Consider the following 17,364-nt stretch of genomic DNA (forward strand, 5'->3'; position numbering starts at 1 on the left):
TCCAGAGTCAAGTCCAACAAGTCCAGAGTCAGGGCCAACAAGTCGAGAGTCAAGTCCAACAAGTCCAGAGTCAGGGTCAACAAGTCTAGAGTCAGGGCCAACAAGTCGAGAGTCAAGTCCAACAAGTCCAGAGTCAGGGTCAACAAGTCCAGAGTCAGGGCCAACAAGTCCAGAGTCAGGGTCAACAAGTCCAGAGTCAGGGCCAACAAGTCCAGAGTCAGGGTCAACAAGTCTAGAGTCAGGGCCAACAAGTCGAGAGTCAAGTCCAACAAGTCCAGAGTCAGGGCCAACAATTCCAGAGTCAAGTCCAACAAGTCCAGAGTCAGGGCCAACAAGTCGAGAGTCAAGTCCAACAAGTCCAGAGTCAGGGCCAACAAGTCGAGAGTCAAGTCCAACAAGTCCAGAGTCAGGGCCAACAAGTCGAGAGTCAAGTCCAACAAGTCCAGAGTCAGGGTCAACAAGTCCAGAGTCAAGTCCAACAAGTCCAGAGTCAGGGTCAACAAGTCCAGAGTCAGGGCCAACAAGTCCAGAGTCAAGTCCAACAAGTCCAGAGTCAGGGCCAACAAGTCCAGAGTCAAGTCCAACAAGTCCAGAGTCAGGGCCAACAAGTCGAGAGTCAAGTCCAACAAGTCCAGAGTCAGGGCCAACAAGTCCAGAGTCAGGGCCAACAAGTCTAGAGTCAAGTCCAACAAGTCCAGAAGTGCTTCCTGTCGCCCATCAAGTGAAATGTTGCTTTAAACGTCGTGTTTAGTTCCATTGCTCTGAACCAGCAACGGCAACTTTACACAGCTAGCGTTGCTGGTTGCTCAACTTATATCATTATTATCATCCGAACGGTAAAACTAAATCTGTGCAAGCTTGAAGCAGAACGTGACATAAATACTTGTCAACATTCAGAATGACGAGAAACTTTTCGTCCGTTCCGGTTGCATGTGAAACGGGCCGAAGGCGTCCGAGACCTTCGAGAGGAAGTTTTGGCACTTCAAACACATCGACAGCATCGGTGCTGCGAGCGAGGCTAAGAGCTGAAAACTCACTTTCCCATCATGCAACAGGTATAGGTTTAACAGTCAAAAGATCATTACTGTAGTCCCTTTAAACGACCTGAAGGTCACACACACACACACACACACACACACACACACACACACACACAGATCAGAAGGATAAGCGACACAAACACAACAAAGCTGTTTAGAACAGAAGAACTCGATTCAGACTCTCAGTCGAAGGTTTGAAAAACACCTTAAAAAAATATTGCATCCTTAAAATCATTTTCATGACGTGGCGGTGAATCGAGGCGGCACAAAGAACCTTCACAAGGCTCTGACCCGTAGTACCTTCTGATTCGTCCTCTCCTCCTTCCTGCTCATCACGCACCTCCTTCCTGTTCACCACACACCTCCTTCCTGCTCACCACACACCTCCTTCCTGTTCACCACACACCTCCTTCCTGTTCACCATGCGCTGCTTCTTTATTTCTTCCTTTTTTTCATATAAATCGACTGATCTATGAACCAGAAGTCTGGATAGGGGAGGGTGACCAGGAGGCGAGGAAGAGGTTTGACTTGAGGAGGCGCGGCCACCCAAGGAGGCGCTCTACCTGTCGACATACAGACGGACGGACATCCAGTGAACTGGTAAGTGCAATGAGAGCAGATGAAAGGGCAGTGAGTTGAAGGTCTCGGCTTCATTTATCCCTGATTGGCTCTCTGCTGTCGCCAATCTGGGATTTCCACCAATAAGGAAGAAGAGAGGTGAGGAGGGGGGCGACGCTTTGTCGCTGGTGAGGTAAAAGCTGAGTGATTAAAAAGAGGAGGAGGAAGAAAGGAGAGCTAGTGTCCCTCTCTGTTTGAGGAGCTGCTGCTGCCCCCTGCCACCTCCTCCTCCTCCTCCTCCACCTTCACCACGCTGACTGAGGAGACGGAGGAAGAGGAGGCAGGAGCAGCAGAAGAAGAGGTGGAAGACGGCGGTGGGTTGAGGTGCAGCTCCACCGGCGTCAACGTTATCTCCACCTCCCCCCGCTCCTCGTGCAGCGTGGGCAGAGGAAGAGGAGGGTGGAGGTGTGCTGCAGGTGGAGGAGCAGCGCTGCTGTTGTTGTTGCTCGGCCTCGGAGCTTTCTGGATCACCTCCACCATCGGGGTCCGTCCCGAGGCCGCCAGCTCCCAGCTGGGGTTCGCTGGACTCTGGAACAGCAGCAGCGGCCTGCCATGGCGGTCCGGTTCCACGGCGCCGCCCGGCTGACACTGCACCACCACACCACGGTGCTCCATCAGCCGGTGACCCGGGTCTGACCCCGCCGGCAGTGGACTCAGAACCAGCCCTGGTTGCTCCTGGATGACCAGCTCCAGCACCGGCTGTGAGGAGGAGGAGGAGGAGGAAGTGGCTTTCTGGATGACGCCGCCGGTCAGGGAGGTGATGATGGGCGGGTGTGAGGAAGGCGCCGGAGGGGGAGGCTTGGGGGAAAGAGCAGCAGGAGGAGGCGGAGGCAGGGCGTCCTCGGGCCGCGGTTTCCTCGGTCGTCCACGTTTTCGTTTCACCGGGGGAGCAGCAGGGCCGCCAGACACGCCCACAACGCCGCCTGGTGTCACCACCTCCAGCGGGCGTTTGCTGGCATTCCCCCGTGCTTTCTGGACCACCGAGGTGGGGGCTGCAGGGCCGTGCTGCTGCTGCTGAGGAGGCGGCGGCGGCAGCGGGGCGACCTTTTCCCGCTCGTACGACAGACAGCCCTGAGGCAGGATCATCACTGGGACCGGCCCGCCCTGCTGCTGGGGCAGCGTCGCCATGGCGATAACCTTCACTCCACCACCGCTGCCGGCAGCTGGGCCCCCGGGTCCAGAAGCCCCCCCAACCCCAGAGACGACACCATCTTTGGGAGCCAGCGATGGCGGAGAGGAGCGGACCGAAAGCTGGGTCTTATCAGGGATGGAGCTCCGAGGGAGGATTCTGGGTAACTGCTTCATGAAGGCCTCCACCTGCATCACAACCAGTCATGTTACTAAATAACCTTCTCTGTCATGTTACTTAATAACCTGCTCCGTCATGTTACTTAATAACCTGCTCCGTCATGTTACTAAATAACCTGCTCCGTCATGTTACTTAATAACCTGCTCCGTCATGTTACTAAATAACCTTCTCTGTCATGTTACTAAATAACCTTCTCTGTCATGTTACTTAATAACCTGCTCCGTCATGTTACTTAATAACCTGCTCCGTCATGTTACTTAATAACCTGCTCCGTCATGTTACTAAATAACCTGCTCCGTCATGTTACTTAATAACCTGCTCCGTCATGTTACTAAATAACCTGCTCCGTCATGTTACTAAATAACCTTCTCCGTCATGTTACTAAATAACCTGCTCCGTCATGTTACTTAATAACCTGCTCCGTCATGTTACTAAATAACCTGCTCCGTCATGTTACTTAATAACCTGCTCAGTCATGTTACTTAATAACCTGCTCCGTCATGTTACTTAATAACCTGCTCAGTCATGTTACTAAATAACCTGCTCCGTCATGTTACTAAATAACCTGCTCCGTCATGTGACTAAATAACCTGCTCCGTCATGTTACTAAATAACCTGCTCCGTCATGTTACTTAATAACCTGCTCAGTCATGTTACTAAATAACCTGCTCCGTCATGTTACTAAATAACCTGCTCCGTCATGTTACTAAATAACCTGCTCAGTCATGTTACTAAATAACCTGCTCCGTCATGTTACTAAATAACCTGCTCCGTCATGTTACTAAATAACCTGCTCAGTCATGTTACTAAATAACCTGCTCAGTCATGTTACTAAATAACCTGCTCCGTCATGTTACTAAATAACCTGCTCAGTCATGTTACTAAATAACCTGCTCCGTCATGTTACTTAATAACCTGCTCAGTCATGTTACTAAATAACCTGCTCCGTCATGTTACTAAATAACCTGCTCCGTCATGTTACTAAATAACCTGCTCAGTCATGTTACTAAATAACCTGCTCCGTCATGTTACTTAATAACCTGCTCCGTCATGTTACTAAATAACCTGCTCCGTCATGTTACTTAATAACCTGCTCCGTCATGTTACTTAATAACCTGCTCCGTCATGTTACTTAATAACCTGCTCCGTCATGTTACTTAATAACCTGCTCCGTCATGTTACTAAGGCTACGTTCACACCGCAGGTCTTAATGCACAATTCCGATTTATGGCTCAAATCCGATTTTTTGTTTGGCTGTTCACATTACCTCTTTAAATGCGGCCTGTCTACGGATTGCTGTGTGAACAGCTCACGCTCCTGAAGTGACCCGCATGCGCAGTTGATCATTGATGACATCACGTCACAGCGGTGTTTACGGAAGCGAACATGGCAACGGCAACCGGTAACGTGGGACTGTATGGCTTCATGCTAAAAACAGTGTGTGGCGGCAGCCGGCAAATTTGTGAGCGGGTGATTGCTTCGCTGCTGTCCTCCATGTTTGTTTTGGCTCCCGCCCGCTTTTCAATCAACTTTATTTGTCATTCATTTACAAAACAGTGCAGCGCGGGTCAGAATGACGTCAAAGTCGCATTAAATGCGACCTGGCTGTTCAGACTGCGGTCGCATTCAAAAAAATCCGATACGTATCCGATTCAGTACCACATTTAAATGTGGCCTGAATCTGATTAGAAAATGTCAGATTCAATGCGACTTGTGCTGTTCACATTGTCAAAAGCAAATCAGATATGGGTCACATATGAGCGAAAAAATCAGATTCAGGTCACTTGTAACTGCGGTGTGAACGTAGCCTAAATAACCTGCTCCGTCATGTTACTTAATAACCTGCTCCGTCATGTTACTAAATAACCTGCTCCGTCATGTTACTAAATAACCTGCTCCGTCATGTTACTTAATAACCTGCTCCGTCATGTTACTTAATAACCTGCTCAGTCATGTTACTTAATAACCTTCTCCGTCATGTTACTTAATAACCTGTTCCGTCATGTTACTAAATAACCTGCTCCGTCATGTTACTAAATAACCTGCTCCGTCATGTTACTAAATAACCTGCTCAGTCATGTTACTTAATAACCTGCTCCGTCATGTTACTTAATAACCTGCTCCGTCATGTTACTAAATAACCTGCTCCGTCATGTTACTAAATAACCTGCTCCGTCATGTTACTAAATAACCTGCTCCGTCATGTTACTTAATAACCTGCTCCGTCATGTTACTAAATAACCTGCTCCGTCATGTTACTTAATAACCTGCTCCGTCATGTTACTAAATAACCTGCTCCGTCATGTTACTAAATAACCTTCTCTGTCATGTTACTAAATAACCTGCTCCGTCATGTTACTAAATAACCTGCTCAGTCATGTTACTAAATAACCTGCTCCGTCATGTTACTTAATAACCTGCTCCGTCATGTTACTAAATAACCTGCTCCGTCATGTTACTAAATAACCTGCTCCGTCATGTTACTTAATAACCTGCTCCGTCATGTTACTAAATAACCTGCTCCGTCATGTTACTTAATAACCTGCTCCGTCATGTTACTTAATAACCTGCTCCGTCATGTTACTAAATAACCTGCTCCGTCATGTTACTAAATAACCTGCTCCGTCATGTTACTAAATAACCTGCTCCGTCATGTTACTTAATAACCTGCTCCGTCATGTTACTAAATAACCTGCTCCGTCATGTTACTTAATAACCTGCTCCGTCATGTTACTAAATAACCTGCTCCGTCATGTTACTAAATAACCTGCTCAGTCATGTTACTAAATAACCTGCTCCGTCATGTTACTAAATAACCTGCTCCGTCATGTTACTTAATAACCTGCTCCGTCATGTTACTAAATAACCTGCTCCGTCATGTTACTTAATAACCTGCTCCGTCATGTTACTAAATAACCTGCTCCGTCATGTTACTTAATAACCTGCTCCGTCATGTTACTTAATAACCTGCTCCGTCATGTTACTTAATAACCTGCTCCGTCATGTTACTAAATAACCTGCTCAGGCATGTTACTAAATAAATGGACGTACCGCGGGACGCAGGGAGGAGGACGAGGGTGGAGTGTCCAGGGAGGAAGGCTTGGCTGCAGACGACTTGTCCCCGGACGGCGGCCTCAGTGAAGACGAGGAGGAGGCGTCTCCGAGTTCCTTCTGCAGACAGACAGGTAGCAGTGAGCGGCAGTGAGAAACATCTGGAAGTGATCAATGAACAGAAACACCTGTGGTCACCTTGTGGTCGGTGGTGCCGTCGCTCTCCGCCTTAGAGATGACAGGCGTTTTCTTGATGACCTTGTGGGCTTTGGCCGGACCTCCTGCGAGGGCGGCCGAGGTCACCAGCTCCGCCTGGCTGCAGCGCGGGTTGACGATGTGCTCCTGGATCAGGTAGCGGGCTATCTCCACCACCGTGTCGAATGAACGCTTCAGGATCTTCTGCGCCCAGTCGCAGATCAGCTCGCACGCTGCCTCTGTCACTTCCTGTTTGTAGGTCTGGACCAGCTCCGTCAGCTCAGCCTGGACGGGGAGGAGAAGAGGGGTTAGATGCGGGTTCTGGCGGCGGCGTGGCATCAGCAGGCTGAGTGCGTGGATGTACCGGGTCGTTCTTCAGGTCCAGGTTGGGCAGCAGCGGCATGTTGAGCACCGTCTTCCTCCTGATGCCGCTGTAACAGTACGTATGAGCCGGGCAGGTTAAGGAATCACACTGCAACCTGGACCAGAGGCATGACTCAGCAGGTTATTTAATAACATGGATTGTTATTGTGCCGTCACTTTACCTCCTCACTTTAACAGCCTCTATGTTTGTGTCTGTTACTCCTCTAGTTCTGAGCTAAACCCTGTCCCCTCCGGTCCTGTAAACTGACATTGTACGTGTAATAACAATTCAAACGGGTTAAAACTAGTATTTGTCTCTTGTCGTCAACTAGCGGACACGACATCTGAACCAGGTCCCGTTCACCTATGTGAGAAGTGGACGTTGTCATGGTAACGTCACACATTGGCTTGTGGACTACAGTTTTGAAGCCTTTTGGCGTTTGCCATCTTGGAATTTTTGCAATGACCATATTTGGACTGTGGAGGAGCGACGAGTGGATCTGATGAACACAAGCAGCAGAGGGGCACCCTGAGCACCAAGCACCCTTACTGGATCTGGATCATCTAACTCATCGAGTTAGACAATGATGAGACTCATTGTGTCGTCTCATCATTGTCTCGTCCTCGTCATTGTCTCAGCCTCGTCTCTGAGCAGGTGAAAGGATATTTGGACTGTCCTCTGCCGCCGAGTCGCCGGGCCTTGATGTTGGGGAAGATGTCTCTGATGATCTTCCCAAAGTTGGCGGCGCTCAGAGGTCGATGCTGCAGGTTCTCACAGTATCTCCTGGAAGGACACAGACAGGAAGACAGTCAGGCATCACGTGACCCACTGGCTGACCTCGGGGGGTTTTAATCTGCGGTCGGTTCCTGACTTGTACGTCTCGTAGACGTCCTGTTTGGGCAGGCAGGTGTCTGAATGCTCCTCCAGGTGACTGCGGATCCAGTTACAGGTGTGAAGCTGATCGGCTGTGTTGAACGAACTGGAGTCACCGCCGCCGCCGCCACTACACACACACACACACACAAACACACACAGTGAGCAGGACACACACTTCAGTATTCCTGTCATGAGCTGACGCAGCAGCAGGTCTGACCTCTTGTCTCCTGAGCTGGGTCCAGAGGGCAGCTGGAGGTACAGGTACAGCTTGTCGTTGTCGGAGAAACGCTGGACGTCTTGCTGCCAATCAGAAGAGAAGAGATCACACCTGAGCTCCGAGGTCAATGTTACTAAATAACCTGCTCAGTCATGTGACTAAATAACCTGCTGAGTCATGCCGGTCTAAAGCTTCACTGTGAACTTACCAGGATCTGGTCCACTTTGGTCTGAACACTCTTACTGCAAGACAGAGAACACAGCAGTCATCCACAGTGAGGCGCTATTAAACTAACCCCTAACCCCGTTTCCGTAGCAACACTACTAGAAACACGTTTTACTAAGAGCTGGACTGAACGGATCCACAAGAGGACTGTTTGAGTCCAGGTCCAGGACTTAGCTAGCATAGCTAACGACAAGGATGGAGTCAACCTATGAAGCTTGAAGCAGAATAAAGCAGGACAGGAACCGCTCTCCCTGCTGCAGTACCACACTCCGCCTGAACTGGTGCTGATGAACTCCATATAATATCATATATTCATCTAATATTAACATATTAATCTCTAAAAGCATGTTTCAGTGGACTTACGAGATGTTGCTGTTGAGTTTCTGTAGCAGCATGCTGGGCTCTGTGTTGCCCTCCCCCGCGTCCAGACCGCCGTCTCCCCGCTGGGAGGCTTCGGCCCGCTGGAGGCCCTGGTCCTCCGACATCTGGACCAACTAACCGGAGCAGAGCAGGACCACCATCTGAGGGGGGAAGGGGGGGTTAGTACTAGATGTTAACGGAATGTTTATAACAATGTAGTTAAAAATAATCAGGGTTCCTACTTCTTCTCCAAAGTCAAATTCAAGCACTTTCCAAGCATTTCAAGGTGCATTTCCATGCTTTTCCAGCCCCTTCCAGCTGTGGTAAACTCCATATTTGTACCAATCCAATGGTCAGTATTCAGTCTACTTATTATGTCACTTGTTCATCACATTAAATGAGATGTTATTGTCCTCTAAACAACCAACATGATGTTTGGAGACAGCTTTTTACAGAAGGACCACAAATGAAAGGAAAACTAATTCCACTAACAGATCCACAGAAATATAATCACCAACTATTTTCATCATCTGTTCATCATCAAAAGTCATTTTTCATAAAGAAATGTCAGGAAATGCTGTTTTCAGTCCCTCAGATATGGAGATCTTCTTTTCTCTGTTCTATCATAGATGTCATCACATACAACACACATTTCAAGACCTTTAGTCTAAATCCAAGCACTTTTCAAACATTGAAAACTAAAATTCAAGTGTTTTCAAGGATTTTCAGCACCCCTATGAACCCTGATTAATGCTGCTGCCACGTGACAGACAGACAGACGGGTAACCTGTCTCCTGCAACTGCAGCACACTCAGTTTCACCCTCACACACGTTTAAAAAGCTCAGATTGCAGCCGGGGAGACGCGGCCCTCCGGCGGCCGGCCGCTGACACACACACGCCGGCTGTCAGGTAAACGTTCGTCCCCCCACCGGAGCGGGAGGCAGGTTTCCCGCGGGACGGAGCCCACCTCCGGCTGGACAGCAGCATACTGCTAGCCGGGGATGTGAACGTGTCTGCGGCCGCGATGTGACAGCCCCCCCCCCCCCCCAGCGTCATGTCAGACTGCCGTGTTTACAGCGCGCGGAGAGCCGGTGGTCATGTGTCTACAATTTACTATCACACACACACACACACACACACACACACAGGGACCCAACATGTTACTGCCGAGCTAACTGGCTAGCGGGACACCACAGACGCCTCCCCGCGTTAGCTTGGCCGAGGCGGCGACGCCTTTTAAAACGCGCGCTGGGTTTTAACGCAAACGGGCTCAAGATCGTCGGAAAACCCGAGAAAACCCGCTTCCCGCGCATTAAAGTCGTAATAGTTTGCCGCGTCGCCCCCCTCCGCGTAGCTACTAGCTTAGCATCCCGTTGCTAACCGGCTAACTAACCTAGCTGGTTGCTATCAGAGAGCTATTAGCCAGCAAGCACTGAAACAGCCCTCAAACGTGTTTTAACGCGTCATTTGTGATTTCAAAATGATTCCCCACAATAGTTTATTGATTCTGTTATTAACGTAGGACCGGTTCGGTGAGTCCCATTTCAGTATTTATTTTAAAAAAGAAAAAGAAAGTACCTGAGCCAAGATACAGCAAAAATCCCCTTTCAGATTTTTTTGTGATTGGACGACTTTGTTATGTCTGCCTGACTACAAAGCCAGCGTCTATTCCGATTGGTCGGCCGTCACAAATCCACCCGGATACCAAAAGCCGCTGGACTGCCATTGCTCGAGCGGAATTATTTTTCTGACAGAGTTTATTCTGATTGGACGAGCGTTTCCTGGTCTGCCCAGTTACAAGACAGATGGATTTATCTCGCAATATCTGCGTAGCAACAGCCGCCTGTTCAGACACTGAAAGCGAAAGTACTTAAAAAACATTTTTAAAATGCATACTGAACATGACCATTAATATATATATATATTATCAATATGTGTATATATATATATATATATATATAACATATACATACATTATATATCTAAATATATATACATGATATATTACATACAAACTATATATAAACATACACACGTGCATGTATGTTTAACCCTCATGCCCTCCTCAAATTTACTACGCACTCGGCGAAAAAAGCCATGCACTTACAAACTGCTATAAAATCATCATACATCAATATTTTTTTCTATTTTTTTTTCATAAATCTCTTCAACAACTTCCACCTTGCTCAAAACTACCAAACATTCAATAATTTTCCCTATAAATGAGAATTTGAGTATTTTCAGTTTTTAACAAAAAATGTGTTATTTTCCTTAGGAGGTAGATGGGGCTTTGGTGAGAATTAGAGGCTTGGATATGTCAAAGATTAGCAACAAAATTGATTTGATTGCATTAGTATTTTTTCTGTAGTACCAGATACTCCCTCTGGACACCCTCGTGGCAAAAAACGCCCCACATTTTTTAATCTCACTGGCATTGCAGTATAAAACCATGCATTCTGGTATGTTAGCTTTTCCTTATGAACAAAAGTAGTGATATTTGACATTTTTACTGTATTTCACCATATCCAACCATTTTCCCATTGTAGGCCGATGCATGAAATTGTATTTTTGCCAGTTACCAGAGAAAAAATACAAATGCAATCAAATCAATTCCATTGCTAATCTTTGACATATACAAGCCTCTAATTCCCACCAAAACCCCACCCACCTCCTATTTATTATATGGAATTTTTTTGCGTTAAAAAATTAAAAAAACTCAAACTGGTATTTATAGGGTTAAAATTCTGAAAATGATTGAATGTTTGGTTGTTTTGAGCAAGGTGGAAGTTGAAGAGATTTATGAAAAAAAAAGTAGAAAAAAATAGTGATGTATGATGATTTTTAGCAGTTTGTAAGTGCGTGGCTGTTTTCACCACGAGGGGGTCGAGTGCGTGCAAAAATGTGTCAATACAGTATAAAAGAAATAACTAAAAACAAGAGTTCTTGCAAAAATTCATGCCACAAGCTGTAACACAGCCAAAATTATCACCAAATCAAAAACACAAATCAGGGAAAAATGGAGAAAAATGCCCGAGGAGGCCATGAGGGTTAAATCTATATATACATAAATATGTATATAAAAGCATATACATATATATATAATTATTAAAAATGAGAAACATTTATCAAAAGTTCCCTCAAGAACATGAGATCCAATTGGCTGGGATATTGATTTTTGTTGCTTTATTATTTTATGGATTAATTGTGACCATGTAGCCAATTATTTATATTTATAGATTAATAATTAAACCTTATTTGACCGACAAACAAGGCATAGTGGACTGCAGTTAAACACAAATTTATTAAAAAATTAATTAAATGTTGATAATTAAAGACTTTGTCAAACTTGACTTTGACCAAGAGACGTTCATGTGCAAGTAAAACCCTGTGAATCGCAGCGTCCGGTGTCATGTGACATTTACTGGGCAGCGATGTGAATGTTTTCCTGAGAAAAAGTGAGTTTGGGATTTATAGCTTGTTTTCACATGTTGCCGACAAACACAAATAGAACAAGACACTTTGATTCATCACATTTTATTTTCCATTATACAAAAGTTACAATGAACATCAGAAAAACAGCTAGAAAGATGAGTTGCAGTTATTGATGCGGCGAAGCTTCGTCGTCTTCATTCAAACCCGCTGCAGAGGAACAGAACAATCATTAATTATGACTCCATGATCTCCAGAAGAAACTTCAGGTAAAAACTTTAGAAACCAGCTTCCAGAGTGTAACCTTTTGACTACGCAACTTCAGTGTCGCCGTGGCAACCTGGCCCCACACGCCTGCTACGTTTCAACAGCAACGGTGAATTACAGCGCTCACCCGTCCATGTTTTGTTCACCTTTATCGAGGCGGAAGGTTCGTCTATTAGAAAGTTTCACTGCCACCCTTTCAAAACAATGTCGTCCGTTTTAAAAAACCTCAAGGAAAAAGAAAACAAGACCGTTGCCGTAGCAACATTCACCAGGAGCACCGTTTCAGCTGTAAACCCCCGACATGCGACGTCGCCAGCGACCAGTTCAACCTAACGCACACTATTTGAATTATTGTGTATTAAACTCCGCTGTGAATGATTGCACACACATATTCATGCACATTTGCATGGTCTCCGAATGACAAGGAACTTGAATATTTCTTCAATACATTTCTCATATTTTCTTATTGATTTATTGAATTTTGATTGATTAGATTAGAAAATCTGATGGAAAAAAAATATTAAATTAAATTGTCAAACAGAATGAAGTAAAACAGTTAACAGAATATGGGAAAAAATGAAACAGATTTCATAAACCCCTAAAGGATGCCGGTTTCAATCCCTCCAGCTGTTTCGAGATGTGACCTTTGACCCTACCTGACCATGTGAGCGATGTCCCAGTTGGTTTCAGAAGACAGCGGGCCGATGATCTCCACGCCCTCCTCCGTCACGATGGCGATCTCGTGCTAAAATGAAACAACAAAAACACAAGCATCACGTCAGTTGCCGTGGAGACGGAGGAGACGGTGACCGTGAACCCGACGTGGACCGACCCGGTTGTAGGAGCGAGCGTCTCGGTAGTACAGCACTTTGAGGCAGCGCTCCACCAGCTCCCGCGCCTCCTGCTTGGAGAGCTCCACTTTGTTCTCCACCACCTCCCTCATCAGCGGCTGCACACACACACACACACACACACACACACGCACGCACACACAGACACACACAGAGTTCACAGGTCAAATCAACATAACCACGTCATTTAGAGGTTAGTTGATGTAGCAGCAGAAATAAGTAGAGACGAACATAGAAAGTCAAATAACGAGTGAAAAAACTGAAAATAAATCAACTATACACAATTTAAGCACTTTATTCTACATCAAAGCACTTTCAATCCTTGAAAACGCCACTAAAATTCAAGTGTTTTCAAGGATTTCCAGCACCCGTGCCAACCCTGAGTCTAGTAAAGTGAAGCACGATGACGGCCAATCAGCTTCTAGATGATGAATTATTAAAGTCATCAGCTGACCTCAGCTCAGTGACACTGTAATAATGATCACCATCAGATCATTGAAACTGTTTATTGATGACTCTACACAGATATTCTGTTCCGACGGTCACGACTCACCTGAGCCAGGTACGCTCCGAAGCCAGTGGCCACCGTGGGCGCCTCATAGGCCACGCCCAGCTTGTCCACGTAACCCAGGAAACTAGAGGCAGGCAAGAAGGCCCAACAAATTAATTCACCAGAAATATATCGGAAATAAAATCCCCCAAAGTAATGTAAGATTAATAATTAACAGAATCAGAAAGGAGTTCATTAGTATGTTTTCACAAACAAGGACTTCAGTGCGACGATAAACGACAACAAAACAAGGACTGCAGTCAAGAACAAATAACATTTAAAAAAGAATCATAAAACATAAAAATAAACCAATAATTAAATAAAACAATTACCCAAAAAACTAAAATAAAAAACAATGACCCCCCCCCACCATGATATAATTATATTTACAATTAGTGCAGAATGTTGCAAAAGATGAAGCTTTTTAAAAGCAGATCCAGGAGGAGGTCCGGAGCGACACAGCCGTGAAGCAGAACAGGAAGTGGTGCTCACCTCTCCCCGTTGTAGAAGCCTCCGATGACCACGGTGTTCCACAGCGGGTTCATCTTGCTGCGGCGGTTGTACATGACCCGGGTCAGCCAGGAGTGGACCGCCTTGGGACTGTAGCTGTGTCCGTCGCCCAGCAGCTCCTCATCGATGCTGGAACAGAACACAGTTAGCACCGAGCAGCTCCACCTGCAGGCTAGTGGCTCAATCTACCCCGCTGCTCCTAACTCACCCCGTTTCCATAGCAACCCTACCCTACCCCACCCCTGCTGGAGGACTGAACGGATACACAAGCCCCTTCCAGCTGTGGTAAACTCCATATTTGTACCAATCCAATGGTCAGTATTCAGTCTACTTATTATGTCACTTGTTGATCACATTAAATGAGATGTTATTGTCCTCTAAACAACCAACATGATGTTTGGAGACAGCTTTTTACAGAAGGACCACAAATGAAAGGAAAACTAATTCCACTAACAGATCCACAGAAATATAATCACCAACTATTTTCATCATCTGTTCATCATCAAAAGTCATTTTTCATAAAGAAATGTCAGGAAATGCTGTTTTCAGTCCCTCAGATATGGAGATCTTCTTTTCTCTGTTCTATCATAGATGTCATCACATACAACACACATTTATAGACCTTTATTCTACATCCAAGCACTTTGCAAACCTTGGAAACACCACACTAAAGTGTTTTCAAGGACTTCCAGCACCCGTATGAACCCTGTAGCTAGAATGGCTACTGAAGACAGAGCAGCAACGACCATGATGATGTCATCACCAGGTGGACCCGGCGGAAGCTTACACCATCTGACCGATGATCTGTTTGAGGTACTGGTAGTCGGCGTAGTCTCCCGACGCTCCCAGGATGGTGTTGTCGTTCACCTGAAACACAAACACACCAACAACTCTTCACTTCCAGAATAGAGATCAAATCATTTCAGGGACCCCCTGCAGTAACGCTGTGGACCCCCTAAAGGTCCTGGACCCCCTGCAGTAACGCTGTGGACCCCCTAAGGGTCCTGGACCCCCTGCAGTAACGCTGTGGACCCCCTAGGGGTCCTGGACCCCCTGTTGAAGATCTGATCGAAGTCAATCATCACATTCCCGACTTCCACCGACTAGAAAGATGAATTTATGAAGTATGATTAATTAATGCAGGCAGATGAAGATTATTCTCCATGAAGAAATTCTGTGTTTTATCTATGAAGCAATTCAAATATCTGGTTTATTAACCAAATGTAAATTCCAGGATGTTTTAGTTCCACTTGTACAGTGTTAAAAGTATTTTGATGATTATCAGAATTTTGGCGTTTTTAATATGGTCCCGTGTGGGACTGGAACTACTTTCTTAAAGTGTGCAGGTTTTGCCTCTCTAGAAACCGTCTATGTAAGCCAGCTCTCTCTGGAGCCACAGTCAGGTTTGACCCTTCTGGGCTCCCGTTGAAACACGGAGGTCGACCCGGCAGACTCTCTCTCTATAGAACCCATAGAACCCCCTGAACGCTGCACGCTGGCCCTTTAATCAGCATCATCCCCATGACATCATCAACAACCCGTCTGTCTGCGTGCAGCAGCAACCGTCACCTTCATGATGCGTGAAATGTTCCTGAAGCGAGCCAGAGAGCCGTAGGAGCCCAACATGTCCGCCGCGATGATCACGCCGCCGGTGAACTTCACGCCGAGCACCGACGTCCCGGTGACCATGGGGTTACTGTGGGTACAGACAGACAGGACGTTTGTTACCGCGGGGAGACAGACAGGACGTTTGTTACTGTGGGTACAGACAGACAGGACGTTTGTTACTGTGGGTACAGACAGACAGGACGTTTGTTACCGCGGGGAGACAGACAGGACGTTTGTTAGTATCAGTATCAGACCAGGTATCAGGTAAGACCAGATATCAGACCAGGTATCAGGTAAGACCAGATATCAGACCAGGTATCAGGCAAGACCAGGTATCAGGTAAGACCAGGTATCAGACCAGGTATCAGGTAAGACCAGGTATCAGACCAGGTATCAGGTAAGACCAGATATCAGACCAGGTATCAGGCAAGACCAGGTATCAGGTAAGACCAGGTATCAGACCAGATATCAGGTAAGACCAGGTATCAGACCAGGTATCAGGTAAGACCAGGTATCAGACCAGGTATCAGGTAAGACCAGGTATCAGACCAGGTATCAGGTAAGACCAGGTATCAGACCAGATATCAGGTAAGACCAGGTATCAGACCAGGTATCAGGTAAGACCAGGTATCAGACCAGGTATCAGGTAAGACCAGGTATCAGGTAAGACCAGGTATCAGGTAAGACCAGGTATCAGACCAGGTATCAGGTAAGACCAGGTATCAGACCAGGTATCAGGTAAGACCAGGTATCAGACCAGGTATCAGACCAGGTATCAGACCAGGTATCAGACCAGATATCAGGTAAGACCAGGTATCAGACCAGGTATCAGGTAAGACCAGGTATCAGACCAGATATCAGGTAAGACCAGGTATCAGACCAGGTATCAGGTAAGACCAGGTATCAGACCAGGTATCAGGTAAGACCAGGTATCAGACCAGGTATCAGGTAAGACCAGGTATCAGACCTTCATACGTGATATTGTTTTCTTATATAACGTGTTTTAATAGTCACGACTCCGTATTTTAAAAACGTTACTGTTGTTTTACTGCAAATTTGTAAATTAAAGTAAATCAGTGTTTCCTGTCGCGTTAGCTGTCGGTGGCTAGCTAACGCAGCTAACAGTTAGTCAGCAAATCAGAGAGAACACGAACAACACTACGACGTTTCCGGCTTTATATTAATGTAGATTCTCATGTATACTTTACGTTAGTTACGTTAATGTATACATCTCTGAACTGAGCTGTAAACGCGTCACAAGGGACGTAAACTTGCAGTTAGCTTAGCACCGGCTAAGCTCCCCGTTCTCCATGATGATGCAGCACTGCGGCGGCGGAGCGCTAAACCGAAACCGACAGGCCCGGCTCCCCGCCCCGGTTCCGCCGCAGCGGCCCACTCACAGCGTGTGTCTGACCGGTCCGCATGATGTCCCCAGCCCGCCGCCGCTGCCTGGAAAGGAGTAATACTGCCCGGGCTTTGGTCCGTTCTCCCAGAAACTCAGCTTCAAGCCGCTCGACTCCATGTTGGAAATTACTGCAGGAAGTGACGACATCGCGTTTTCTTCATAGCGGTCCGACGTCACGGCGCAGCGCCGTAGCGCCGCCTGCTGATTGGATGAATACCGTTTTTCACAATTAAATCAGTTCAAAGTATCATTGACATAATTTTCATTCCTCCAGCATCAATATAATACAATATGATATAATATAATATAATATAATATAATATAATATAATATAATATAATATAATATAATATAATATAAAATAATATGAAATGATATGATATGATATGATATGATATGATATAATATAATATAATATGATATGACATAATATAATATAATATAATACAATATGATATAATATAATATAATATAATATAATATAATAT

The 17,364-nt window shown here is 46.0% G+C and overlaps 2 protein-coding genes across 3 annotated transcripts; both read right to left on the bottom strand.

Annotated features, from left to right (window-relative positions):
- Positions 1 to 230: 230 nt before the first annotated feature.
- rfx5 (regulatory factor X, 5) lies at positions 231 to 14,629 on the bottom strand. Of its 2 annotated transcripts, XM_084031667.1 has the most exons (11): positions 14,507 to 14,629; positions 8,498 to 8,935; positions 8,259 to 8,416; positions 7,879 to 7,912; positions 7,671 to 7,753; positions 7,449 to 7,580; positions 7,244 to 7,360; positions 6,578 to 6,656; positions 6,217 to 6,498; positions 6,019 to 6,138; positions 231 to 2,975 (listed from the first exon to the last, which is right to left on the bottom strand). In XM_084031667.1, exons 3-11 carry the CDS (start codon positions 8,378 to 8,380, stop codon positions 1,836 to 1,838), a joined length of 2,109 nt encoding a protein of 702 aa, XP_083887793.1. In that variant the 5' UTR covers positions 8,381 to 8,416; positions 8,498 to 8,935; positions 14,507 to 14,629; the 3' UTR covers positions 231 to 1,835. The 2 variants fall into 2 exon arrangements, with proteins under 2 accessions (XP_083887793.1, XP_083887792.1); XM_084031666.1 differs by lacking the exons at positions 8,498 to 8,935; positions 14,507 to 14,629 and adding an exon at positions 9,835 to 9,873 and having other exon boundaries at positions 7,449 to 7,753.
- psmb4 (proteasome 20S subunit beta 4) lies at positions 11,775 to 17,021 on the bottom strand. The gene is made up of 8 exons (XM_084031687.1): positions 16,872 to 17,021; positions 15,433 to 15,559; positions 14,651 to 14,730; positions 13,846 to 13,992; positions 13,357 to 13,438; positions 12,785 to 12,901; positions 12,609 to 12,697; positions 11,775 to 11,895 (listed from the first exon to the last, which is right to left on the bottom strand). The coding sequence occupies exons 1-8, from the start codon at positions 16,991 to 16,993 to the stop codon at positions 11,883 to 11,885; spliced, it is 777 nt and encodes a 258-aa protein (XP_083887813.1). The 5' UTR covers positions 16,994 to 17,021; the 3' UTR covers positions 11,775 to 11,882.
- Positions 17,022 to 17,364: the final 343 nt, after the last annotated feature.

The sequence above is a fragment of the Eutrigla gurnardus genome, assembly GCF_963514095.1.
Source record: "Eutrigla gurnardus genome assembly, chromosome: 17".
Lineage (NCBI taxonomy): Eukaryota > Metazoa > Chordata > Actinopteri > Perciformes > Triglidae > Eutrigla > Eutrigla gurnardus.